Genomic DNA, 27,790 nt, shown 5'->3' on the forward strand with positions numbered 1-27,790 from the left:
CAGTCCTCTTGGGGTTAGGAACAGCAGGGACAGGCACAAGCATCGCTTCTCTTGTGACCTCCCAACAAAATCAACAACGCTATCATTTACTCAGCACTGAAATTGACCAGGACCTAGCTGAACTGAGAGAGGGCTTAGCCAATTTAAAAGATTCTGTTGCCTCCATTTCAGAAGAAGTACTGCAAAATAGAAGAGAGCTTGATTTGCTCTTCCTACAACAAGGAGGACTTTGTGCAGCCTTAAAAGAGGAATGCTGTGTTTTTGTAGACAAGACTGGACTTGTGGAAGACAGTCTGAGAAAAGTGAGAGATAGCCTAGAAAAACGAAAGAGAGAGACAGAGCAACAGGAGTCTTGGTACAAAAACTGGTTTTGTACATCCCCATGGCTCTCTACCCTGTTGCCTTCAATTTTAGGGCCCCTTGTGGGCCTGCTTCTATTGATTTCCTTCTGTCCTTGGGCCTTTCAGCGACTTACATGCTTTATTAAATCACAAATAGATTCTGCTTTGCCTAGAAATTCTGTTTCAGTACATTATCATCGCTTGGAGACCAGAACAGCTGAGGAGAACCAGAGAGATGACAAACAAGATGAGGTGCCCACAACATATTGGGAGAGGCTCAACTTCCACAATCTCCTAAATTAATGCCATTTGGCCCCTACCCTTTCGCCCCTGGGCTCAAGTAAGAGGAATGAGAAGATGACCCGAAGTAGCCATACTCAGAGACGGGCAACTTCCTCTGACCCTTGACCAATCTAAGACACGGAGCCTTGAGGGCGACAAGGTAATCCTATGATGGATAAGGCTAGGGTTCGAGAGGTCGATCCTAAGACAGAGGTGGCTGACCCCGTTTAAATGTACTGGCCGGTCAAATGCTCCTCTGCCCAGTTTCTCCCCCCCAAAAAATACACATATAGCCCAGAACGGTGTGTTACAGCATAAGTTCATTCCTAGCCATTGGGGTGCAGTCCAAACTGCAAGAATGGCTCGCCATGGCCGAGCTGGGCACTCTGTGAGGCATGTCTGATCTCTCTCAGACCATTACTTCTACCTAATGGTCTTTCTATAAAAGAAAAACGGGGGAGATGTAGGGAGCCATATTGGCTTTGGGCCTGGCCACTTTGTGACTGTATAGCTCAAGGTGGCTACATGACTCTGGGCTGTATGGCCACAGATGCTCACCCCTAAGGTGGCTGCTGTAAGATTATGAGATTGTTGTACAAAAGCCTCTTCCAGGAAGATTCCGGGAGCAATCACAGGATGTTTCAGCCTGAGCAAACACCAGATGTCCCTGAGCAGATTCCTGAGAAGGGTTCGACCTTTTCAAAGAACATGTTCCCGGTAGACTGTTGCCTCTTTGTTTAAGGAGGATACCTTGCAGTTTAGTGATTCACCTTATATCCTTGGGCACTTCCCAATACTCCCCCACCCTAAGCTTCAATTCCTGCCTCAGAGCTTTAAATGCTGTACATTCCTCTCAATAAACGAGACCTTGACAACAGAACCTTGCTTGGTCTCCTTCTTTTCTCCCCCCCTTTGACCCTCAGGTAGTGCCTCTTCGGAACCCTGAATAACTAGACCTGCTGGATGGGTCAAGACAAGGACTGGAGAGACAGTTCAATGACTGACTGCATGCTGCTCTTCAGAGGACACCAGTTTGTCTCCAAATAACCACACGAGATGGCTCAGACTCACCTGTGACGTCAGCTCTGGGAGATCTGTCACTTTATTCCATTAGCCAGGGGCACTGCACTCACCCCTGCATGTGTATGGATTTCTCTCTCTCTCTCTCTCTCTCTCTCTCTCTCTCTCTCTCTCTCTCTCACACACACACACACACACACACACACACACAAACGCATACACACAAACACACAATTAAAATAAAACAAATGATTTAAAAAGTAAAAGTAAATGTATATTGCATTCAAAATCAACTTTAACAAACATATAAACAAGTTTCAAAGAGGAAATCATTTATAAAAGAACATTTTATTATTGGTTTTAAATATTATTTATTGTGCGTGTGGTGTAGGATGTGTTTATGAGTGTGGGGTGCTGTGCAGCCTGCACATGGGAATCAGAGGACAACTTATGGGAGTTGGTTCTCTCCTTCCACCATAATCCTGGGCACTGCCCTCAGGTGACCAGGCTTTCACCACAAGACTGAACCATCCCACTGACCCTTAGAAGATATTTTCAAAGTCCCAAGTCATTGTGCTTACAGTCCATGTTCATAGATGAGGAAGTTATCCTAACAGTGCATTGGAGGCTCTGTGCTGCCTGGGTTTAATGTCCAATTGGCCCGAGCTATGGTCACCTGAGGGAAGGAAACCTCAGCTGAGAAACAGCTTCATGCAGGCAGAGCGGTACAGACATTTGATGCCCACAGTGGGGAGGCAGAGGCAAGGTGATCTCTGTGAGTTCTAGGACAGCAAGGCAACAGGACTACATAGAGACAGACTTCCTGTTTCAGGTCTGGGCTGGTGGCACTGGGTTCTATAAGAAAGCAGGCTGAGCAAGCCATGAGGAGCAGAACAGTAAGTGGCCGCCCTCCATGGCCTCTGCATCAGCTCCTGCCTTGGGGTTCCTGCCCTGTCTGTCTTCTGTTTTGACTGCTTTTGATGCTGGACTGAGATATGGAAGAGACAACAAAATAAACCTTTTCTTCCCCCAGTTGCTTTTGGTTGTAGTTGGTGTTTCTTCACAGCAACCGACTCCATGCTTGAGACATGGGCTCACACTCAAAGTCCCAACATGGGCTTTTCAGAAAACCTTTCCTTTTCTTAAAGCTTTGTGTCGTTTTTAATGTGTGTTATTTCTGTCTGTCTGTCTGTCTGCCTGCCTGTCTCTTTTTGTGCATCAGATCAGCGCAGTAATTTGAGAGACTAGAAGGAAGTGTAGCTCCCTTGAGAAGTGTTGTTAGACACCCAGGCTCGGTGCTAAGAAGTAAACTCAGCATCTCTGCTAGGTCAGCCTCTGCTCTCAGTGGAGCCATCTCTCTAACCCAAATTTCACTTTCCTTTTAGGAACTCGATTGCCTCGTCCCAAGATCAGAACAGCAGAGGACTTGGCCAGTGAGGAAGAAGACATACAGATATGTAAGAAGAGAGCCGAGACACCAAGACTTAAGACTACCACTCCAGCTAGAAGACCACTGTGTACCAGTGTGACCCACGCTGGCTCAGTGGATGACAATGCTTGGCAAGCCTGGGGACCTGAATTAAGTGTTCGTACCTCACGTGACTGTGGAAGGAGGGAACTGATTCCACGAATGTCTGCCCTGACTGTGGCATGCACGTGCACACAATACTCACTCAATAATCATGAAAAATAGAATGTGAGGAGTTAAACATAAACATGTTTACAATTCAGGAAAGCAATTTTAATTTTAGGGCGTCACCTTCTCTTCTCCCTGTTATGACTAGTCTCCCCCTCCTCTTTATCTTCTTAGGTTGTTAATTATGTTGAAAATATTTTTGTTTATTTTTATTTGCATGAGGGTTTGTACCCACGTGCATGTTACTGTAGCTGGCAGTGCTCAGACAGGGCCAGAGAGGAAGTTGGATCCCCTAGAAATGGAGTTAGAGGCCACTGTGAGCTTCTATGGGGTGCAAACATGGAGGAGAAGCCAGTGCTTGTAACTGCCAAACCATCTCTCCACCATCATATGTAGTCTAAGATGATCTAGAATTTACTATGTAGCTGCGGATGAAACTCCAGGTTCTTCTGCCTCTATGTCATGTGTGCTGGGATTGCAAGCATGTGCTTGTATGAAAATTTCATAAGTCAGAGTCAAAGGCCAAAGCCACAAAGGAATATCGACTACTTTGCTACATTGCAATTAAAAACTATTCATCAAAATGTGTATCTCATTCTCTATATCTCTGTGTATGACTATCTATATATGTCAATATACATACATACATACATAAATACATATATACATACATACATACATAAATACATATATATATATATATATATATATATATATATATAGAGAGAGAGAGAGAGAGGGAGAGGGAGAGAGAGAGAGAGAGAGAGGAGGATCAGCAGAACTAACATAAAAAGCAGGTCTTGGTGATGTGTGCTTTTGCTTTATTTCATAACACCAGCAGGAAGGGGGAGGGAGGAAGAAGATGAGGATGAGGAGGGAAGGAGAGAGAAGGGAAAAGGAAAAGAGGCTTTAAGTGTTTAACAACAGAAGGCAAAAATGCTGTCTTGGGTGCTTACATAGCCACCGAGAGTGTAGCACAGACAGGGTGCATGTTAGAGCATCCACATATCAGTTGTGGGAACCTCGAAGACACAATATAAACTGGAAAAGCCACAAGACTTAGAAATGAAGCAGGTAACTGAGCATGGTAGCACATGGCTGTAATCCCAGAACCAGGAAGGCAGAGGCAGGAGGAACAGGATTGGGGGTTGCAAACTAGCCTGGGCTATGTAGGGAGACCCTATTAATGACAAAAAAGGAAGAAGAAAGGATGGAAAAAATGAGACAGACAGACAGACAGACAGGAGGGGAGGGTGGGGTGCATCTCTGTGGCAAAGTGCTTGTTCTATGAATCAGGCTTTGGGGTTAGTCTAGAACAGTGGGGAAAAATCTAACATCTGTCCTGGTATGACGATGCTGGTGAATTTCTGAGTTCAAGGCCAATCGGGTCTATATAGTGAATTCTGGACCAGACATCCATAGTGAGATTCTATGTAAAACAAAAAAAGTATAACTTTGTTTATATGACAATCAAACCCAGAGAAGCTAAAAAATACACCCTTGGCAGCCCATGAGCATGTATGCGGCAAAGCCTTAAGCCAAGCAGATATAAGTGTTAGATTCAGGATGTCTCCGGGGTGGCTGGGAAGCAGGGATGTGACATTAGACAGGGGGATCATCAGTATAGACCGCATTCTATTAGTGAATCTGGAGGACACAGTGCATTGGGTATTTCTCATGGAAAGTATACATTTTATTGGGAAACTGTCAAATTGTCCTCTAATCTATGTCTCTACCCTTTAATGTCGCTGCCCTGGCCTTAGTTGGCGATGTTTCCTTCTGCTGTGGTGTAGGTGACCATCGAGTGCTCAGCCCTGTAGGACACCGCCATCCCACCCCAAGGCGTGAGGGAGAGGAAAGAGTTCCACAGGCAGAGGTAGGGGAGGAGAGTGCCCTGAAATGCTGTGTTCTGAATGTGGCTTTGTCTCCTGATCCTGAGGTCACTGCAGCCATGGTCACATGCCCAAGTCCAAGTCAGCAAGGTCAGCTAGCATCCAGTCAGGAGGCACTAAACGTTCTCGGTGAGATATAAAAAGAAAAAGAGAAATGGGAGAAGTGGGAGGGGACATGGAGGGGAGGAGGGAACACAGGCCTGAGGGAGTGGGAGGGTGGGGACGCAGGTGTACATGATAGAGTCATGTTGTACACAAATGTGAACTTACCAAAGAATAAGTAAAGGTACTGTACTATAAGTCTATTTATTTAATTATAATTAATTTATTTACTATATGAGTGTACTATCTGCATGTGCACCTGCACACCAGAAGAGGGCATCAGTTCCTATTGCAGGTGGGTGTGAGCCACCATGTTGTTACTGGGATTTGAACTCAGAACCTCTGGAAGAGCAGCCGGTGCTCTTAACCTCAGAGCCATCTCTCCAGCCAGTATATGTAGGGCACATTCTTTTTTTTTTTTTTTTTTTTGGTTCTTTTTTTCGGAGCTGGGGACCGAACCCAGGGCCTTGCGCTTCCTAGGTAAGCGCTCTACCACTGAGCTAAATCCCCAGCCCCTAGGGCACATTCTTTATGTGTTTGACACGTGCAGAGTGTCAGAGCATTCTCAAGAACACAGGTTTACTGGTTGTCCTTGGCCACCAGAGTGATGCATCCAGGGACAGGGCCTCCATGTCAACAGACTTCACTGGTTCTCATAATAGGGCTGAATGCCTTGTCTCCCAGACCACGTCTGAGGCCTGTTCACCCACAGGACGGCACAGAGCATGCACAGGAACAGGGGCAACTCCAGAAACACCAGGATGCATAAGTAGAGGCTGCCCAGAATGTACCTGGAAGGGACAAAGTCACAATGAGCTCCCTTTGCAGAAGGTGACGCTGCTGCCCTGTGTTATCTGACTGTGTCCACCCCAGGTCTGTGTCCACAGAGATCTATGCAGGGACAAGGACAGGACTGCCTGAAAGGCCAGTGTGATTAATCCATAGCCCAAGAATTAGCTGTGAACTGGGGCCGGGCCTGCTCGCTCCAGACCAAACCCATGGGCCTCTAACCTCAGGGCCTCTACCCATGCTGTCACCTCCTCCCCAACCCACACCCAAATCTCTTCTAACTGGACTTTCTCCTGGCGTCATTCATTCATTCATTCATTCATTCATTCATTCATTCATTCTATGTAGGCCTAGCTGAACCACTCTGGCTGTGAATCAACTCACAGACATCCACCTGTCTTCTTCTCCCAGGTACTGAGTGTCTTGTGCTTCCACACCTGCTGCTTATTTATTTTACATAGATAATTGTGTGTGTGTGTGTGTGTGTGTGTGTGTGCTCATGTGAATGTATGGAGGTGCACATGCGTGTGCATCAATGTAGAGGTCAGAGGACAACCTTGGTCATTCCTCAAGAGCCACTCACTACTCTGTGTTGGTCCTGAGACAGGTCTCACTATGTAGTCCAGGCTAGAATGGAATTCACTGTGTAGTCCAGGCTGGTCCTAAAGTCATAGTGGTTGACCTGCCTCTGCCTCCCAAGTGCTGGGATTAAAGGTGGGAGCCACCACACCTGGCCCATCTGTCCTGTTTTCTGACAGGATCTCTCACTAGCCTGAAGCTCAACAAGTAGGCTGTGTAGCCAGTGAGTCTCAGGCATCCTTCTGTCTCTACATGGACAACTCTGGTCCTTCAGGTATGAGCCGCCATGGCTGACTTTCCCTGTAGGTGATATGGCTCGAACTCAGATGGGCAGAACCATCTCCGCACAGCCATTTCTACAGGCTCTGGGTGTGTTTGGCATGATTTTTCTAGGTTATTGTGAGTGTGGGCAGAGTCCACAGCAGGTAGCCATGAGAGGCCAGCACATTTTGGAATTCTAGAGCCCAGGTTTTGCCAGAAAATTCACAACTGCCAGGAGAGATACTAACAAGGGATAAATTAGGGTTAGCTCCATTTGGCCCCACAAGTGCCAGGGCTACTGCAGGATAAAAGGTTTAGCAAGGTTTTTAATATTTACTGCCAACAAGTGGGTCTTTATCTGAGTGTCATTTTGTGTCCTTATTTTTAGATGAGCATCTGGTACTCACAAGACCCTCCAGGTTAGCCTAAGGTTGGGAATGCAGGAGAGGCATACAAGAGGGAGATCCAAACCCTTCTCCTCTGCTCTCTCAGTATGACCCCTCTTCCCCAATCCAAAGGCCTCAGGGATATTGTTTCCTCACCGTGGGCTGGAAGCAGGAATTGTGTCATTTGTGGTCACGCCGGGCTGAGTGTCAACTGGTGAGGATCTGGTGGGCTCCAGAATTTTTTTACTGCTCCCAGGGCTCCAACCTGTGATTCCGGCAAAGGATGGCAACATAAGACAATTCCCACGATCTCCATACTGTCTCCTACCCATAGGAAGCTCTGTCACTCTGCTTCACACAGCTCCCTGGGGCACGTGGACAGCTGTCTGACAGCCTATCACCCCCATGTCCACACCAAAGCCTGGTCATGGATTCCCTTTTCAGCCCAGATCAGGGTGCACAGTATCTGACCTGCACTTGTAATCATGAAGCCAGTCTTCTTATAGAGGAGAATGTAAGTGTCAGTGACAAGATACTTGGTGAATGCCATGTCTCATCCAACCTCAACCACACTGTTTGCCTCCTTGTCTGTCATTCTTCTGGGGACAAACAGGGTAGTGGGACTCCTTGTCTGCCTGGCCCACTCTTTCCCAGTGTAATCCAGAAAGGCCACTGAGCATTCTTCTCTGAGGAATGAGCAGATGGAAAGTTCTAGAAAGGCAGGTGCTTGCAGGGCCCTGGAGAGTGGCCTCTACTGCAGAGAGCTAGCAATTCAGTGGGATTTTCATTCCCAGGCTTCAGTGTGGATCCACAGAGGAGGTTGCAGGGACACATAAAGGGTAATTCATAATTGAGAGACAGGAGCTGGGTGTGGTGATGTATGTTTGCAATCCAAGCGCTGGAGCAGAGACAGGAAGAGCAGGCATTCAAGATGAGTCCTGAGAACTCAGTGACTTTGTAGTTTCCCTTGGCTACACGAGATCCTCTCTAATAATTATGATGATGATGAAGATGGAGAATGAGAACAAGAAGGAGAAAGAAATTTAAGAAGAAGAACAACAAGAACAGGAAGAAGATGATAAAACTTGGAATTTACAGAGGGGATTGACCCCTTCCTTCACTCCCTTCACAGCCACTGCCCTTAAAGACATGCTCGAACTAGGTTCTAAGAACAAGGGAGGCCCCATAATCTGAGAATGAACTATAGACAGGGAGTATATTAGGGATCAAAGTAGCTGAAAGCCTCCTTTCCATCCTAGAAGGAGAAGTTTTGAGGAATCCTCTGAGTTTCTTCCGGCAGTAAATTGTTTCTGGGAAAGGGGGACACAGGTGAGTATGTAGAATTTGAGAGTATTCCTCAGGGAGCTGAGATGCCCCATATACTTTGTAGGCCCCTCCTTCTGTCTCTGGTAGTCTCCCAGAAGTCCCAGAACCAGTGATGAAGCTGGTACCCTAAGAACCTCCATGGAAGGGAACTGCCCACTCAGTCCCAGGACAGAGGTGTCTTTGAGAGAAGGGAGCTGATGTGCAGGGGTTCTGTTCCCATATGGAGATTAGGGACAGGATTATTTGAGTCCTTGGAGAGGGGAATTGTGTCTTATCAGGACAGGAAGTCACAAAGAGCCAGAGATTCAGAGCCTGTCTCCAGAAATGTTGACACCTGAAACTGTCCCACAGTGCACAGAGAGAATCCCCAACAGAGGCTAATGAGAGGACTCAGTGGGTCCTTGTTTGCCAAACCTGATGCCTTGAGTTTGACCCATAAGGTGGAAATCAAAAACTAACACCCAGAAGTTCTCCATTAACTCACACACAGCATGGGCCAGTCCCTATACACAAATAAACAGATAAATACACAATCAAGCAAACAAATGAATAAAGTAAAAAATGATATCCAAGAACACAGGTTCTCCACTGTGCTTGTGTGCATTTAAACACTTGTACTGGTATATACATACACTGTCATACCTACTGCACATGTTCTCATAGAAGCATGTGTGGACACACACTCCCTATCCTGGATCACTCATGCTCCGAGTTCATCACGCTAAGGATCATGGCTTCCTTCTTCCATGAGGGAATGATAGGCGTGGACTCAGGCTGCCCTGGCATGAAGGAGGCTTACCTGGGACCACAGACAATTCAACCTTAAAGGACTTATCAATAACTAAGGAGAGATCGATCAATGGTATATCCACCGCACATATGTAGGTGCCTGCATCCTCCAGGGTGAGGCTCTCCAAGGTCACTGTGAAGGTCAGGTTGTCTGGATGGTCCCTGATGGACACTTGGCCATTCCTAGCTTCTTCTGAGCCTCCAGTCTAGGCAATATCTTTGCAAAATAGAATAAATGACCCTCTGCACCAGTATTTCTTATTCATCTTGAGTCTTTCCTCATACTGACAAGTCACGCTCAGGGACTCCCCCACAGTACCTGTCACACTGCTGTGGCCACGCAAAGGGACAGAGCCTAGAGAACATGAACCTCCATTCTATACCTCATAGCTGTATGAGAAGAAAGGCCTCCCTTGAGTCAGGTCTTAGAAAACCCTCAGGTCTAAGGCAACAGTGAGAAAGGAGAGAAGCTTTGTCAGAGCAGGAGTCAGCACTGATGTTATAGAGACATTGTAAGATAAATAGAGATCTTGTTCATGGCAGTGACGGTCACAGGTAATGCTCTCAGGGGGTCCTGATTCTGTCTCACATGTGGTAGACATGACCATATTGTGCACAGAATCCTGGCAGCACTGTTGAAGCAGATGCTGACCGCTGCCACCCAACCCCTAAACCCACCCACCTGCCTTTTCTCTAGACCAGTCTGCTTGTGCTGTCTGTTCCTTTCACCTCCTTTGGCCCTGTCAGGCTTACAACAGGAGCTTCCATTTTCAACGTTGGACCTGACACACCTGCCCCTGTGCCCACCTGGCAGCCAAGGAAGGAGCAGTGCTGAAGGCAGTCACAATCCTATTCCTCTGGGGATCATTTCTTCAGCTCAGTTGTCACCTGCATCCATGCCGGAGCCCAGAGGGACAAAGGAGCAGTCTCCTTCTAGACAGTAGAATGTCCTTCTGCCTAGTTCTCCTTTCTGTCTTTAGCTTCCTGGTTCCTTGCTCCCATGTGAGGCACCAGATGAAAAGGTACAGGGAGGGCTCTATCGATGTTCCAGGCCTCAGAGGCTCTGATTCCTACCACACCCAGCAAGTAGAGACACGCATGGCTGTGGATTGAGGATGCCCTCTGTCTCCAATGCCTTCTACCTCCTGCCTGAGAGGCCTGGGGAACATTTTCTTTTTTGGTCAGGTGGCCCACCCTCTCTGACAAGCCACTTCCTGACTGGGTTTGAAAGCTGCCCCTTTTCACTCTAGCTCTGTGATCACAGAGGAACCACCTCCTCTCAAAATTCAGATTATAGGTTGCTCTTAGTCTTTGGGGTCTTTAGCACTATTTCTGGGTTCACACTGCTACTCAAGCTCATGCTATGACCCCCCCCCATCCCTCGGAGATTATCTGGGCATGTGAGTCCTCACACAGTATACGGACCTGTAAGCCACAGCTATCTTCTCTCCCATCATCCCCTCCATCATATTCTGTTTGGTTTGCAGTTTGTCTGTGGCAGCATCTCTAGCCCAGGCTAGCCTCTGTGTAGCTAAGATGTCCTTGAACTCATCTTCCTGTCCTCACATCCTGAGTCCAGAGATTTTAGGTGTCTGTCACCACAGCCCAGTCATGGTGTGCTCGAGATGGAGCCCAGGGATTCGCTCAGGCCAGGCAAGCACTGTGCCAACTAAGACACATCTGTGGCCCTGATGATTTGAGAAAGTGTCTCACACGGCCACCCAAGCTGGGCTGCAATGCACTATTTAGCTCGAGCTAACCTTGAACTCACAGAAATCTCCCTTCCCTTCAGTGCCAGAAGTAGATGGGAGCCACTATGCATGACAGCTCTGTCTTCTTGTGTCTCCTGGCCCCATGTCTAGATCTGGACATGATTTGGTTTAGGTGTTGTGTGGAGAAATGTAAGAATGACTGCAGATACTACTTTCTGATGACTCACTTTCCCAGTGCTGGCCATCCACTTCTATTTCTTGTTGAGGAAGAAGTGAGTACTGAAGCCCACTCACGCACCTGACCATAGAGACACACCCCTCTGATCTATAGAAATATCTGCAGGCTGTGGTGATATTTGCAGGGGACATTTACACTTACATTACCCTAGGTTGGGACCCTATACTGGGTATCCACTGTTATTCCACTCACTTCTCGTCCCTACCAACACAGAATGCAGATGGCCTCCCTACTAACACAGAATGCGGTTTTCCCAGTAACCCAGAATGCAGATGTTCTTCCACTGTATCATTTTCTTGCCTCTCACTGGTTTATCTTCAGGGTTTCTGCCTGCACTAAGTCTGTGTCCACTCTTTCTTTAAGGTCTACAGAATATCAGATCAACAAGAGCAAAGGAACTTTGTGCATTCATTTCAGGACTCTAATTCAAGGTCACTGCTTGGTATCTGTCATAATCACACTGTTCTTTTCCTGTGAAGAGACACCATGACCACAACAGCTAGTATCAGAGAAAGAATGTACCAAGGGCTGGCTTACAGTTTCGGAGGCTTAGTCCATTTCTATCATGGGAGGAAGTATGGGGCAAGCAAGTCATGTGTGGTCCTGGAGACACAGCAGAGTGCTATTTCATGATGTTTAGGCAGAGAGAGAATGGTCCAGACAGAGAGGACAAAGAGAGGTTGGATGAGAGAGGAGAGAGAAGAGAGGAGATGGTAGACAGGAGAGAGAGAGGAGGGGGGGCTTGAGGAGAAAGAGCTCACAAGCGATTCAGTGCCTGGTGTGAGCTTTATGAAACCTCTAAGGCCACTACTACTAATCCACTTCCTCCAACAAACCCAGAACCCTAGTCCTTCAAACCCTGTCAAACTGTTCCAGTCCCTGGTAACAAGGCATTTGGATATATGAGTGGGGCTGGGGAGGTGGGGGAGATGGCGGGGTTTGGGGTCATTCTTTTTTCCAAAGCAGTAATTTAAAGTTTATTCTAGTTATAATTTAGATTATTCTGACATTACGGTAGCATCACATGGCACACTTCTGAGTCCATTCCCGAGATGTTCTGCTGTGCTTGTCTCTGCCTGTTTTACAAATCCATGCAATCTCTGACACCAGGGGGTCCTCTGGGTTTGGATCACATAGCAGTGAACAAATGGATAAAAGGACTTTAGAAATAGTTACAGCAGGAGGCTGCTCTGATCTTAGAATATCAAGACAAATCCTGCCATTACTGTTAATATTTGGATGATAAGTTCTTGGTCTAAATGGTACCTTAGCTGGTTTGAAAGGCTGGTCTGCAGGAAACCACCACAGTATCCAATGAATTCTCACTGTGTCCTAACAGCATAGGAGGGCAGGGGATTCAGAATCTGTCAGAAGCCATAACAAGACAAGCTAATAACTAGCAGGTGTTCATCCTGAGATGGCCAGCCTCGGATTATTATACAATCTGTGACTGGTTCGCCCTCATTACACAAGGATGTAAGGGATTCATTTCAGGAAAGATTACTGCTATTAAAATGCTTTTCCTGTTATTATTATTAAACACTTATAGCAATCATTAAGTAGTAGCACACCCCTTTGGAGCAGATCTCTGCAGATCTACGAAGATGTACTGCCCTGTAGTGATGCTATATAGATAAGTAGATGACTTCTTAGTCTTAACGATGATTCTATAAGAATTGCTAAAATTAAATCAGTGATTATTAAAGTCTTTTATAGTGGGGCTGCTATTCTATTATGTCTTTTTCTGCTAGTCAAAACTACAGTGAGAACTCTGCCAGTCTCCCAAGTGTCACTAGTTAATTGCTCTTAGTAAACAGACTTTCTCCTACTCAGAGCACATTCCAAGAGTTTGTAAAACAATTAACCAAAGGTCCTAAAAAGGAAACTAATAACTTATCATAGGTGCTAGGGCAAAGGATAAAATATTGACTGCAACTCCGGCGAAAACAGATTCTGATGAGGATGTGGAGAAAGAGGAGCACTCCTCCATTATTGCACACTGGTACAACGATTCTGGAAATCAGTCTGGAGGTTTCTCAGAAAACTGGACATTGAACTACCTGAGGACCCAGCTATACCTCTCTTGGGCATATACCCAAAAGATGCCCCAACATATAACAAAGACACATGCCCCACTATATACATAGCAGTCTTATTTGTAGTAGCCAGAAGCTGGAAAGAACCCAGATGCCCTTCAACAGAGGAATGGATACAGAAAACGTGGTACATCTACACAATGGAATACTACTCAGCTATCAAAAACAATGACTCTATGAAATTCATAGGCAAATGGATGGAACTGGAAAATATCATCCTGAGTGAGGTAACCCAATCACAGAAAAACACACATGGTATGCACTCATTGATAAGTGGATATTAGCCCAAATGCTTGAATTACCCTAAATGCACAGAACAGATGAAACTCAAGAAGGATGACCAAAATGCCGATGCTTCACTCCTTCTTTAAAAGGGGAATAAGAATACCCTTGGGAGAGAATAGGGAGGCAAAGTTTAGAACAGAAGCTGAAGGAACACCCATTCAGAGCCTGCCCCACATGTGGCCCATACATATACAGCCACCAAATTAGATAAGATGGATGAAGCAAAGAAGTGCAGGCCGACAGGAACTGGATGTAGAACTCTCCTGAGAGACACAGCCAGAATAAGGCAAATACATAGGCGAATGCCAGCAGCAGACCAGTGAACTGAGAATGGGACCCCCGTTGAAGGAATCAGAGAAAGGACTGAAAGAGCTGAAGGGGCTTGAGACCCCATACGAACAACAATGCCAACCAACCAGAGCTTCCAGGGACTAAGCCACTACCCAAAGACTATACATGGACTGACTCCAACTGCATAGGTAGCAATGAATAGCCTAGTAAGGGCACCAGTGGAAGTGGAGGGCAGTAATGGGGGAAGGATTGGGAGGGGAGCACCCATATAGAATGGGAGGGGGAGGGGTTAAGGGAATGTTGTCATGGAAACCGGGAAAGGGAATAACATTTGAAATGTAAATAAGAAATACCCAATTTAATAAAGATGGGAAAAATAAATAAAAAAGAAAATAAAAAAATATTGACTGCATTTATCTATAGAAAAGTTCACTAATAACTTAGTTGTGGTTTTAAACCATCAGTGAACCTGTGAAGCTGAGACAGGTGATGGATGGTCAACCAGATAATTACTCTTAATGGATATGCATGCAAACATTCTCTGTTGTAAATTTTTATTTCAATTTATGATTTGATTTTTTGTAGGAACTTGTGATGAACTTTGTGACATGTGATCATGTATTCTGAAAGATGTTTACGTGCTGAGGACAAGGAGAAGAGTCAGGACTGAGCTGAAGAGTCAGGACTGAGCTGGAGGGGACTGAGCTGAAGAGTCAGGACTGACTGAAGGAGAATGGAGCTGAACTGAGCTAAGGAGAACTGAGCTAAAAGGATCTGGGCTGAGGAGAAATGCAAAGTGGAATAACTTAGAGACTATAGGTAACATGAGAGAGCAATGTGCAGAATATGGAAAGAGGAAAAAAGAAGAAGCTGGAGAGAGCAGACGTAACTGGCAGGTTTTTCCTCACCATGAGACAGAACAGGTCATTTCTTAACAGCAAGGCAGACTTAATCTTATTAAAAGGAACAAGCCTTTCCTTTACAAACTTGAGTTTAATTCATTTAGCTTTTAAAGGGTAGAAGCTATTTCTTTCTCAATAAAGATTGGCGCTCATGTTTCATCCAGAATGAGTGAGTTCTTTTTGCAGCATTGCTTCTTCTTTTGCTCCATGTGCATATGTAAGTATGGATATGTGTGTAAGTATGTAATTTTGAGACTGTATGCATGTGTGTGTGTAAGAATGTAATTGTGAGAATGCATGTGAGGTGGTCCCAACTGATTTGAGAGGAAATGTATAAATGTACATTCATGAATCGGTATGTGAACTTATATAAGTTTATGCATTTTTGCCGATGTAAAAGTTTTTCCTTCTGCAAGGGCTATTCACTTCCCTTGGTGCAATAGAAGTTTATTGCTCCAAACTTCCCCCTAGCCTGACAAGCAAGAGGCATAGGGGCAAAAGGAAAAAGGCTCTAGCAATTAATCCCCTACTTTATCTCCTGATGGTTTAGAATGAGGTGCTAAATGCCAGAGACTGCAGTTTCTGGCCTCAGAGGAACACAGAAGACAGGTCAGTTACACTAGCAGAGCACAGTGACTTAGACATAGAAAAGTAAATCAGCTACAGTAGCATAGTAACTTAGACTTAGATAAGTAAACTTATTATTATACAGCAAACCTAAATCTCTTGTAAGAAAAAGTCTTACCCCCCTTATCTCCTAGGAAAAAGTCCTACCCTCCACTGATTTTGTTCCCTCTCTGCTGCCTCAAGAAGAACCAACAAGAAAGAAGACTAATACCGGGGCTGCACCCAGCACCTATGCCTGGTGAGACTTTCAGGGGTTTTGTTGCTGGCAAATTCATCATGGTGCCCTGCAGGCTCAAAGCAGATGGTCTTTGGTTGAAGGCTCCCTTTGCACCAGCAAGTAAGATCTAACTCTAGGAAGCACAAGGCTGAGCAAAAGGACCAAATGGATTTTTCTGGACTTGCAATTGTTTTCATATTTGAACCAGGTCAAAATGTCAAGGGCCTGGATAGGGTGTGTCAGGGCCAGAGGGGAAGAGGCATCGGTCAGAACTAACCCCAACTCCTCCATGCTTCCCTAGAGGAGGCACCCTCAGTCCTAGGGTATCTCTGCCTGAGGAAGGGAACAGTCAGACTTTGGGGGAATTCTCAATACTGATCTGAACTGAGGGGCACAAGGGCACTTCATCTCCTGGCTGAACAGTGGCTAATGGAGATCAGAGAATGTGAGGTTTAGACACAGGTTTGTCTTACAGATGACCTCTGGGATTTCCTCAGAACAGGACTTGACTCATAGCACAGCACATGACTCATAACTAACTCAGCCAAGAGATCAGTGCTTACCCCCTGGTCCAGACTTGAGTGACATGGGAATGGAGAGTCACATTCCAGACAGTGTCACAGAACCTCCTGCAGGTGCCACATCAATGTTCCTGACACAACACAATGTCACAGTCCCTTTATACAAACACTTCAGTGAGGACAGGGGACTCATAAGTATTGGTGATGGTTGGTAACTATGCTCCAAATTGTACCTCATGTTCATCTTAGGTCACTCTGCCAGGAGCTGTCCTGGTTAGATAATCTTTGGGCAGACAAGGAACTGCATTAAAAGTTATATTGAGTCATAAAGAGATTTATAAACACAGTGCTGTAACAGAAAGTCCTATAGCAGCTGGGCTACTTCCTCTGACCACTATGCCATCTATAGCCCCAAGACCCCTGCAGGGAGTTGGTATCCCAGGGAGTTCCATGGGCATGGGGAGATGACTCAGTAGGTAAGGTGCTTGCAGTGCAAAGTGATGACTTGAGTTCAGATCCCCAGAAGTCACAGAAAGCTGAATGCTCCCACACATCTGTAATCTCTGCACTCTTAGGTGAGAGAGGATGCAGAGATGGGGAAGTTATGGAAGCTCCTGAGACATTTAGCTTGATATCTGCGCTAGGGAACAAGAGAGGCACAGTTTCAAATAAGGTGAGAGGTGAGGAGGGGCATGAGAGGTTTCCCTCTGTGTGTCCGTGGCATGTGCATGTCTCATGGCACATGTGTGCCCCCAGGAGGATTTTCCTTGTCCCCTCAAACACACAAAGATGCAACAAAATAAAACAACAGAAAGAAAGGATAACAACAAAAATCCCCCAACCCTTCATGGCAAGAAGGTGTACACTCAGGCCCAAGCCTGCAATGTTTTTCACAGCAGGAAGCAGTTGCTCTGCATCCTCTTCTCTCAAAGAGGATGGCAAGAGGTCCCAGTGGGACTCAGGTCCCTTCAGATAGGACATGGTCTTCATCAGGACATGGAGGTATAAAGAGCTCAGGCCTTGATTCTTTCCACCCCTTGGCTGGAAATGTGTGGTCCTGGCACTGTCAGGGTAGGACAAACAGCCCCTGAAGGACAGAGTTGTCTCTGTTCATTTGCACACACCTTCACATTCAGACACACACTGCACAACACACACTGGTCATTGCCATGTACTGACCCTGTATTCTCACTAGGCTGGTTTATTTCATGTCTTTGCCCAGGGCTGTGAAGGACACTCCCATGTTTTGACAGTTCTGTGTCTGCTGGGATCACGGACTTGTGATGGGAAAGTAAGGAGAATTGGGAAGGTGGGATTGTATGCAGGTCCTTGTGGTCCCTTCCAAGTCCATTTGAATGAATCCCACAGCACTTGTGCTTGTATCATCGGGAGAGAAACATGCCTGAGTTTCCTGTGAATGGGAGGTTCATGGGACAACCTTGACTGATGCTTGGCCAAGGTCCACTTCCCACCTTGATTCATGCTAATCCTCCAGGGGCTAAGCAAGAGGGCAAACTCAGCAGAATTGGTCATGTTGTGTGTTTCTCTTCATACTGACACTATGTGCTCAGTAATTCCCCCATGGAGCCTTGCATGACACAGAAGAAGTAAGGACCCTGCAGACCAGGAATCCCCAGTTCTAGCCTCAGAGGAGGGCCAGGCTTAAAGATACTCCCTGGTGTCAGGAACTAAAGAGACCTCTGTGTTACAGGAGGCTGAGCAGGGACACTGCCTTCATCAGACCCAGGACTTGAGCCCGAGTGGTATGTGAGTGAGGGCACAGGGCGAGATGTGTCCATAGAAACAGGGGAACTGGGGCACAGTGACTAAGTGCCATATATGTGATTGTGTGTATTTTCTTGCATGTGTGTTGTTCAGTGAGGTGTGTACCTGTGTGTGTGTGTGTGAGTGTGAGACCAAGATACAAAATTTGTATTGTACTGTTACAGCCACTAGTGCCACAATTACCCCTATGAGTGTATCCTGACTCAAATGACGATGTACACATGTGGTATGTATAGCTATGTAAACTGTTGAGATTATAGTTACATCTGATGTATACAGTTTATATGCATCATGTCTGTAGCATGTGTGACACATGTCCTGTGCATAAGTGCATGAGGTATGTATACATACATATGAGGTGTGTAGTATGTATCATGTGTTGTGTGTGTACTATGCAACACAAGCCTGTGTTATATGTATGCTGTGGGTGGTACATACATATGTGTGTCATCTTTAGCACATGTGAGGAATGTTTGCATGTTTATGGTAGTGCACACACATGCCAATGACTGCCATTGATCCTGGAAGGTTACAATTGTAATGATATATGTGCCTTGGGCAGCCATGCCTTTTCTGTGTAGCTATAAGCCAGTGTAGACCAGCTTGCTTCAAGTGAGTTCTGGGAGGGTGGGCTCCAGGGGTGGCCCTGGCTCTGGGAGCCTCTCTCTCTTGATAGGGGGTAGGACTGGACCATGAGTTGCTCCATACGCCTCTCTTCAAAGGCAGAGGAAAGGGAAGGAGGGGAGGCACAGGTGCTGATGCTCCCAGAAATGCACCTGTACCCCCATCCCTAACTTCCTGCAGACACAGGCTTGGACTCATAGCATTTAAGAACAGTTGCTGGCATAGGAAAACCTCAACTCCAGACTGCCACAACCACACAAGTTTGCTTCTTGCTCTCTAGGGAAAATGAGTCAGCATACCCCCAACCCCTTGCCCCGGGTTAAGATGTCTCCTGTCCACTGTAGGTGGCAGGAAGTCACATGATGGCGCTAACAGTCTCAGCAGGAGAGGCAGGGGGGCATGTGTCACATAAACCCCCATCATCATGATGGTGGGGAGTGTGTGTGTGGAAATAGCATCATTCTCTGCAGCAAAGCACAGCTCTGGGGATCTGGTGGACCTGAGCATGACCTTTGGGGACTCAACTAACAGCAGGAAGGTTAGACTGAATTCAGGTGTGTTGGTGAAAATTGCTCAGGCTTTTTGCTTTGGGCGGCAAGCAGCATCCCATCTAACTGGTTCCTGGACATATCCTGGAGCTTTGGCCTACAGGAGTAGGAGGGACACTAGGTGAAAGGGGGACAGATTCTCTGTGTGGTTGATGGAACACTGTCGGAATTAATTCAGTTCCAGTCACCAACATCATAGACATTTCTCTTATTTCTTATACTACCTGATGTCTTTCCAAAGAAATAACATGGATTTTTCTTTGTCACATGTGTTTGATTTTTGTTAGTTTTAAATTGAATTAATTAAGTATTCGATACAGTCTCTCTGTATGGCAGGTTGATTTATAAGGCTTGATCAAGTGCTATAGATATATGCAAATGTGCTCGGGTGCTCACTGCCACATGCATGTACATCCCCACGTGTGTATGTTCTCCACAACTATATGAACACTCACACAATCGCTCACACTCACACACACACACTCAATCGCTCACACTCACACACTCAAATATATACACACTCATGCACACTCACACACTCACACACTCACACATACAAATGTCCTCACACTCTCACACATGTGCATGCACATACACATACAAATACATGTACACACACTAACACATACACCTACCCTGACACACGCATATACACAATCATACACACAATCACACACTCACACACACACTCACACACACACTCACACATACACATACCCACACTCACACACATACACACACCCACACACACTCTCACACACACACACACTCACATGCATTGAAACACATACACACAGTCACATAGACTCACACACTCACACATAAGCATGCGCTCACACACTCACACATGTGCACACACATACACATACAAATACATGCACACACACTCACACATACACATACCCTGACACTCACACATATACCCAATCACACACACATAAACACACTCACACACACTCACACATACCCATACCCACACTCACACACATATACACACCCACGCATACTCACACACACATACATACACTCATACATACTCACACACATATTCACATACTTACACACACACACTCCCACATACTCTCACACACTCCCACACACAAACACTCACATATACACACACATTTGCATACACACAGAATTATCTGCTCCCTAGAGCCCTTCTTCATCGCCACTGCATCATTTTCCCATGAAGTGTCTTTGATTAATACTGAGTGGAAAGTATAGATCCAAGGAGAAATCTTTTGTATAATAACAGAATCATGGAAGTTAACTTTGAGAAAGTAGCAAATAATCACATTTGTGGAGAAGAGCTCGTCTGCATGCTTCAGTTTGAGAAGGAGAGTGTTAACGAGGACAGAATGTCTGGGAGGAAAGAAGACAAAGAAGGAGGCCATGAGGGTCAAGCCCAGGCTAACAGTGTAAAATGACCCTGGCTTGCTGACTGCCAGCTGCCGCACAGTTTGGAATATGATGAGGCATAAACCAAGCTTGAGAGCTGTCCATCTCCAGGCTGAGATTAAGGTTGCCTTGGAGGAGACACAGGAATTCAGGATTGGGAACTGGGTGAAGCAGGTGTTTATCCTGATGCTCTGAGAAGGAGCTTGGTGCAACTGTTCCCCTCCTCCCAGAGTGATCAGCAGAACAAAGATGGAAGCAGTGTGTGTGTGTGTGTGTGTGTGTGTGTGTGTGTGTGTGTGTGTATCAACTAATCCACGATTCTCTTAAAAGCAGGGCTCACATTTTGTGTGTTCTTAGTGCCTTGTTCACGATAGCCATGGTAAATGAAACTATACATTTCAAAGCATGCTTCACAGACTGGAAAAACTAGTAACTTATTACTGTGTCACCAAAAGTCTGCTGAGGTACATATTCCACAAAGTCATAGGTCCAGGCTTCTGCTGTTTTCCTGTTCTGTGCACTCCCAAGAGCTGACTTCATCTGCACATCTAAGGTAGTCATTACTGCAAGAGTGAGAGAGAGGGTAGGAAGTGGATGGCAAGAGGTCTCCCCAGGTGTGGGTCTGATTCACACTCACAGACCCATGTCAGGGCACAGAAACAAACAGAGCCACAGAAACAAGTGAGGTTGCTATGGGGAAAAGAGGAAACTCAGAAGACAATGGTCTTCTGGAGTCTCTTGCCAAGTTCTGCCCTGAGATGAGAAGCAAGAAATCCAAAAAGAGGAACAACATTCAGCTACCAGAAGAGGAAGTTTGTAGACACATCCAGTGCTGATCACTGCAACTCCACGGGGACAGATGCATCTGGGAGGTGCCTAGTAGGGCTTTTCTGGACATGTGGCACCTCCTTGTGTCTCTTCAGGGCCTTCTGTTGTGATCAGGGCCTCTCTAAGGAGCAGGATGGAGGAAGGTCCCTCTTAAGGAGAGGAGGGAGTGCCAGAAGCAGATGTCTACTCTGGGCTGAATGGAGGACTGGATAAACAGAAGGAAGGGAGGAAGGAAGGGAACACCATCCCTTATCCCTCTCTGCTTTCGACCGTGGAGGCAATGTGGGCAGACACCTCACAGCCCACCACCCGGTCTTTCTACCACGGTTGACTGAATCCCTTCAAACCATGAGCCAAAATAAACCTGTTTCTCCTTAAGTGGTCTTTGTCTTGTTATTAATCAGACTAATGAGAAAAAAGAACTGGCATACGGTCTCTCGACAGAGGAAGGAATGCTGGCATTGCTGGTATAGGTCTTTAATCCCAATGTTGGGAGAGGCAGAGGCAGGGGGATCTCTGCGGGTTTGAGGCCAACCTGATCTACAAAGTAAGTTTCAAGATGGCCAAGAATACACAAAGATACCCTTTATTGAATAGAAAAATAAAGCAAAATAAACAACAATAACCACAACAACAAAAATCCACCAAAACAAACCAAAAAATAAAAAAAGAGAGAAAAAATAATAAACAGACCTACAGGCTGTCAGTGATTTCATAGGTTATAGTGCACCTGTAAGGTTTGTCAACTTGTAACAAACTCGGGAAGAAAGAACCTTTATTGAGCATTTTCTTCTCTTAGGTTGACATGGCAGGCACGTTCATAAGGACCATTTCCTGATTGTGAATTGATGGATGGCTGTGATGCCATCCCTGGACAGGAGGTCCTGGCTTCTATAAGAAATCAGGCTGAACAAACCAGGGAGAGCAAGTCAGTGAGGAGCACCCCTCCATGGCCTCTGCTTCAGTTCCTGCCCCCAGGTTCCTGCTGAGCTCCTGAGCACTTCCTTCCAAATGGACTGCACCATAGAAGCATCAGCCAAATAAAACCTCTCCTTGCAGCACGTTGGCTTTGATTAGGGTTTTATCCCAGCAACAAAAATACAGATTAGGACAGACAGACAGATGGGTGAATGAACCAGACAGACAGACAGACAGAGAGAGAGACCAGCTTATCTCACCCTAGACTCAGACACAGATTGGCTTATCACTATTTGTGACCCACCCAGACTCTTGACCTCATGACCCAACCTCAGCCTGTATCTCAGTTCCCCTTTCCCATATCCTCTTTGCTGCTCACTGTGTTTTGCCTTAAAAATGCAAGCACCAACTTCTCATTACATGCTCTATTTAAAATTAATTTTTAATTTAATTTTGGCTTTTGTTTTTTTCAAGACAGAGTGTAGGGCAGTGGATGGTGTCAACGGAAAGAACTGGTAAGGCTGTAGCAAGTTCAGAACTGCAATAAATCTCATAATTGAGAACAGTGGGGGTTCCAACTAGACTCGATCAGTTTCCTGTCCTGGATCATGTGACCATGACACCCCACCAAGAGGACCACAACAGGCAGTCAGGTAGGATAAAAACCTGGAGGTCTCCATGATAACGAGATATCTACATAGGCCCAGAGTGTTTAACCAATGAGATTCCCTTCCTGGGCATCCCTTCCTTGAGATAGGATCATTTGGGGCTCAATCTGTAGACCAGCATGGCCTCAAACTCAAGGATCTGCCTACCTCTGCCTCCCTATGCTGGGATTAAACGTGTGCACCACCATGCCTCACACATTAATTCTTTTCTAAGGAAAGATGATGTGCAGAGGAAAGAAACAGCTCCCCTTTAAAACTTGTTTCTTTCAGAATGTACTCATTACTGCCTGGTGTGCAGTATGCTGAAAGACTTTGGTTTTGCATATTTTGTCTAGTTCAATTTTTAAAAGGCGTTTATGTATATCTGTATGGGTGGTCTATTGAGGCTATGCACACCATGTACTTGCAGTGCCCATTGAGGCCCACACAGGGCCTCAGATCCCCTGGAACTGGAGTTGCAGATGGTTGACGAGCTACCATGTAGATGCTGGGAACAAAATGCAGTCCTCTGGAAGAGCAGCCAGTGCTCTTAACCACTGAACCATCTCTGCAGCTCCAATTTTGTCTATTTCCACTTTTGTGTTGTTTAAAGCAGGACATAGACCTGAGACCTATTACTGAATTTTGCCCAGAATTAAAGATTCTGCAGCTTCCTTTATTTTATTTTAACAGGGTGAGGACTCAGGATGAGCCTTTAGCTCCGTGATCAAGTACTTGGCTGGCATACATGAGTTTCTGAATTCAATTCTCAGATCTGCAGGAGTTGGAATATCTGAGGCGCACATACAAGGAGACAAGGCTTCCCCAGCTCTGTCTCTATCTCAGTAAATAGCAGGACACATAGAGCTGACTCAGCTTATTTTTTTCTAGTAACAGTTATTTTCACAAGGTTCCCTGATCCTTCAACAGGATTTTCTGGAATTTTTCTCTTACCTGGGTCAATGCTCAAATGAATTTTAGACATAAGATCATATCCAACTTTTGTAATTCCACACCAGTAAATGTCAGCATCGCTCATCCTCAGGTCCTCCATGGTCACTGTGAAGATGAAGTGTGTCTGGTTGTCCCTGATGGACACACGGTTCTTCTTCACCAACCGCTCTGATGCATCGGTTTCAACGAGGATCCCACAGAGATGCCAACTAGATCCTCGGCACCAGTACTTGCTGTAATCCTTCCAGTGTGAGGCATATTGGCACCGCGCGGTCAGGGAGCCCTGCTCCTGACCACTCACTTTCTCTGGTCCTATGAGTAAATCTTGAGCAGTGGAGTAGCCTGGAAAACACAAAATCAGAGATCACTGATCTACTCCAAGGGTGGGATAAGACCCCCCGACCCTCAGTCAGTTTCGAGATGCCCCTGAGTGGGACACTGAGGTGCAGATCAATGCCAAAGCAAGAGGTTTATTTTCTGGTGCATTGGGATCCACCCTCAATTAGTCCCTCAAGGCAAGTGACTAAAAGGTGAACCCCAATGGCTAGAGCAAGCAGTTTTTATGCTTTTAGGGGTTTAGGTTACATCAGCACGGTTACAGTTCAAACTTACTGGCTAAGTATATTGATCTTTAAATCTCTTGGCTAGCAAGCATGGGTAGATCATGACATGCATTTAAATCTATCTGTAACTTTATACAGCATTAGGTGAGCATCAGCCAGTACATTCCAAGAATTGTGGGTGGAGAAAGGAAATTGGCCTGGCCTTGACCTGAGGCCTGTGGGTGTAAGGCTGGCGAAAGCCCCTAGGGTCCTTCCGTGGAACTCTACTCTGCCAAGTAGACTTCATGAGCTGAGTAATAACCCGTGAAGGGCTTCCCTTTTCCCACCACAGATCACCATAGTTTTCCTACTGGCTGAAGCCTCAAAATAAAAAAGAAAAGAAAGAAAGAAAGAAAGAGAAAGAAAGAAAAAGAGAAAAGAAAAGAAAGAGAAAGGAAAATAAGACCCCAAATATAGCTCTCAGAAGATAAAATGGTGACAATGACCAATCATGGATGGAGTGGAGGAAGTGTCAGAAGGCCATGTCTACTGGACATGATTCTGTCTTCCGTTAGGTACCCATTACCCTCAGGAGATTCATCTGAAGAAGCCACATCCCATGGCCACACAGAAGCCACTTGTGGTAGTCTTGGCAGTCTCTAGGATGAATGCCTTGGAGGCTGACCAAAATGACACCAACCATTCAGATTTCCCTATGGTGCAGAGCCCAAGCACATAGACCCTCTGCTGTCCTTCAGATCCATGGAATCTGAGTCCAGAGCTCCTGGTAAGGACTGAGGATGCAGCACCATTGGTGTGGTGCTGACACAGCGTGCACAAGGAGCATCTATCAAATACCCGCTGTAAACAAAATGATACAGGAGTCTCTGGAGAGATCGCTCAGTGGTAAAGACATGTTCTGCTCTTCCAGAGGTCATGTGTTCAATTCCAAGCACCCACATGGTGGCTTCAATCAAATGGCATCTGATAACCTCTTCTATTTTGTGTATGTATGTATGCATGTATATACATATATGTATATATATCCCTATATGTATGTATGTATATATATATATATATATATATATATATATATATATATATATATATATATATATATATATGAAAGAAAAACTAAATGAAGTACTTCAGGTTATTGACTTGAACACCAACACCACCAAGAACAAAGTATGTCCATAGTACCACAGGTAACAAAAATTGCTGAATGTTTTTATGTTAAACCAAAAGGACTCCACCAACAGCATGGAGACCCAGCCTGCAGTGTGGGAGAAAATCTTGTCAGACAATGGGTCTGACAGTTGGATAGCCAGGTGAAGTGGTGGGGGGTGTCTGTAATCCTAAAGACAGGAGGGTTGTGCAGATCACTGGCCAGACAGACTGAACCTGTGAGGTCCACGCACACTGGGAGACCAAGTCTAAACAAACAAGGTGGAGAGTGATGAAGATGCTAAGTGCCAATCTGTGGCCTCCACATGTGTGTGTGCACCCATGTGTGCATCAGAAAGCACATGTATGCACATGCAGAAGGACACACAAACAAACATTTACACATACATACACCACACAGACACATTTTTTCCTCAAAGAAACAAAAGTTAACCTTAAAGAAGCAGAGAACAGAACAGGGGTTATCAGCCTGGGCAGGGTATTAGGGAAGAAGGGAGAGGGCTGACTGCATAGAGGGAGAGGTGTTGGGACAGAGGTGTCTGCCATTTGACGAGAATGACAACTTCTAGAGTTGTATGAGACAGATAAAAACTATGGTTGACAGTAGATTATTTCAAAATATCTCCTAGAGAAGATTTCACAGAAGTGACAAATGGTTATGATGAAAGCCCAGCCCCTGCTCTCCTTACCTCCTGTAGCAATGTGCAGATGCCATATTGCACCCCATCAGGTTTTTCCCTCAAACTGTGGTCCGCCTACTTCTGCTTTCTGACTGGTGGCATTAAAATCATTCAGCACCACAGCCAGCCCCTGTGTATTGATTACTACGTCAATTAAAAATCAAAATGTGGGGTTGGGGATTTAGCTCAGTGGTACAGCGCTTGCCTAGGAAGCGCAAGGCCCTAGTTCGGTCCCCAGCTCCGAAAAAAAGAACCAAAAAAAAAAAAAAATCAAAATGTAACTGGAGATGGAGCTGCAGCCTAGAAATCCCAACAGTCAGAGGGTAGAACCTTGAAGGTCACAAGTTCAGGGTCATCCTAGGCTGCGTGTGCCATACATAAAACTAAAAATACATTTTAAAAAGAATTAGTTCATCCCCTCATTCGTCAGCTTTTCTGGAAGGTGTAGTCTTTGGTTTTGTTTTTTTATTTGATTCTGGTTTTCGTTTTGGTTTTTCTGCAATACCCACAGAATCCCTGGGAGTTTGAAGCAGGTAAGTGAATCACCTAACCCTAACCCGGGCACAACATCTGTGTCACCCACACCACAGACATGGGAGCTTCTATAGCCCCTGCTCCTTACCTGGGAGGAAGAGGAAGAGCAGAGCAGAGATCTGCCACATGGTGTGGTCCCCTCTCCTGTCCTTGGAGGTGACAAATGCCAGCACCCTGCAAGGACTTGAAGCTCAGCTTGAGTTTCCTTTAGGTCTCTCTTGTCCACTTCACTCATTAACTTCCTTGACAGAACTTCTCAATTTTGCACACAGGAAGAAAGATGATGTCAGTCTTTGAGAAGACCAAGTCAGAGCATGGGAGGTCCAGCCAGGTGAACAGGGTGCACCTGTTCTACTGAATGGATGCAATGATGGACCTCAACGTGAAAGGCAGGTGGGATTCACAAGGAGAGATGCAGACAGACAGAAAATATGGAATCCAGCAAACCCCTCACCCAGGAGGTAACTGGGCTGCAGGGGATTATGGGAGAGGACAGCAACCAAAGAGAGGGTGGCTGTTGTAAGAAGAGAGTACAATGTACCTCAGGCTAAGCCTATGGCAGTAGCCTAGGCTAAGCCCAGGATGGCAAAGTTTGTTGCTAAGGCTCAGCCCGGGGCAGCACTGCTATAGACCTCAGAGGAGATATTTCTCTGGCCAGGGAAATCTGTCACGATGGCTACTAGGGCCACAGGCATTGGCCAGGTTTCATGTGGTTCAAGCTGGTCTTGAACTTCTGATATTCGTTTTTCCAACAGCAAATGCTGTGGTTAAAGGCATTCCCCAGCATGTTCAGTTTTATGAGCATCTGGAGAGTGAATGCATGGTTTCAAGAATGCTAGGCAAGTCCTC

At 45.8% G+C, this 27,790-nt stretch overlaps 1 protein-coding gene across 2 annotated transcripts; it reads right to left on the reverse strand.

Moving 5' to 3' along the window:
• Nucleotides 1–4,130: 4,130 nt before the first annotated feature.
• On the reverse strand, nt 4,131–27,258 carry Cd300ldl1 (Cd300 molecule-like family member D like 1). 2 transcript variants are annotated; one of them, XM_017597742.3, is made up of 4 exons: nt 27,030–27,258; nt 23,998–24,339; nt 7,445–7,553; nt 4,131–6,064 (listed from the first exon to the last, which is right to left on the reverse strand). In XM_017597742.3, exons 1-4 carry the CDS (start codon nt 27,067–27,069, stop codon nt 5,917–5,919), a joined length of 639 nt encoding a protein of 212 aa, XP_017453231.1. In that variant the 5' UTR covers nt 27,070–27,258; the 3' UTR covers nt 4,131–5,916. The 2 variants fall into 2 exon arrangements, 1 of the variants encoding a protein (XP_017453231.1); XR_005490792.2 differs by lacking the exons at nt 23,998–24,339; nt 27,030–27,258 and adding an exon at nt 10,211–10,619 and having other exon boundaries at nt 6,037–6,064.
• Between the last annotated feature and the right edge of the window lie 532 nt (nt 27,259–27,790).

The sequence above is a fragment of the Rattus norvegicus genome, chromosome 10 (assembly GCF_036323735.1).
Source record: "Rattus norvegicus strain BN/NHsdMcwi chromosome 10, GRCr8, whole genome shotgun sequence".
NCBI classification, from domain to species: Eukaryota; Metazoa; Chordata; class Mammalia; order Rodentia; family Muridae; genus Rattus; species Rattus norvegicus.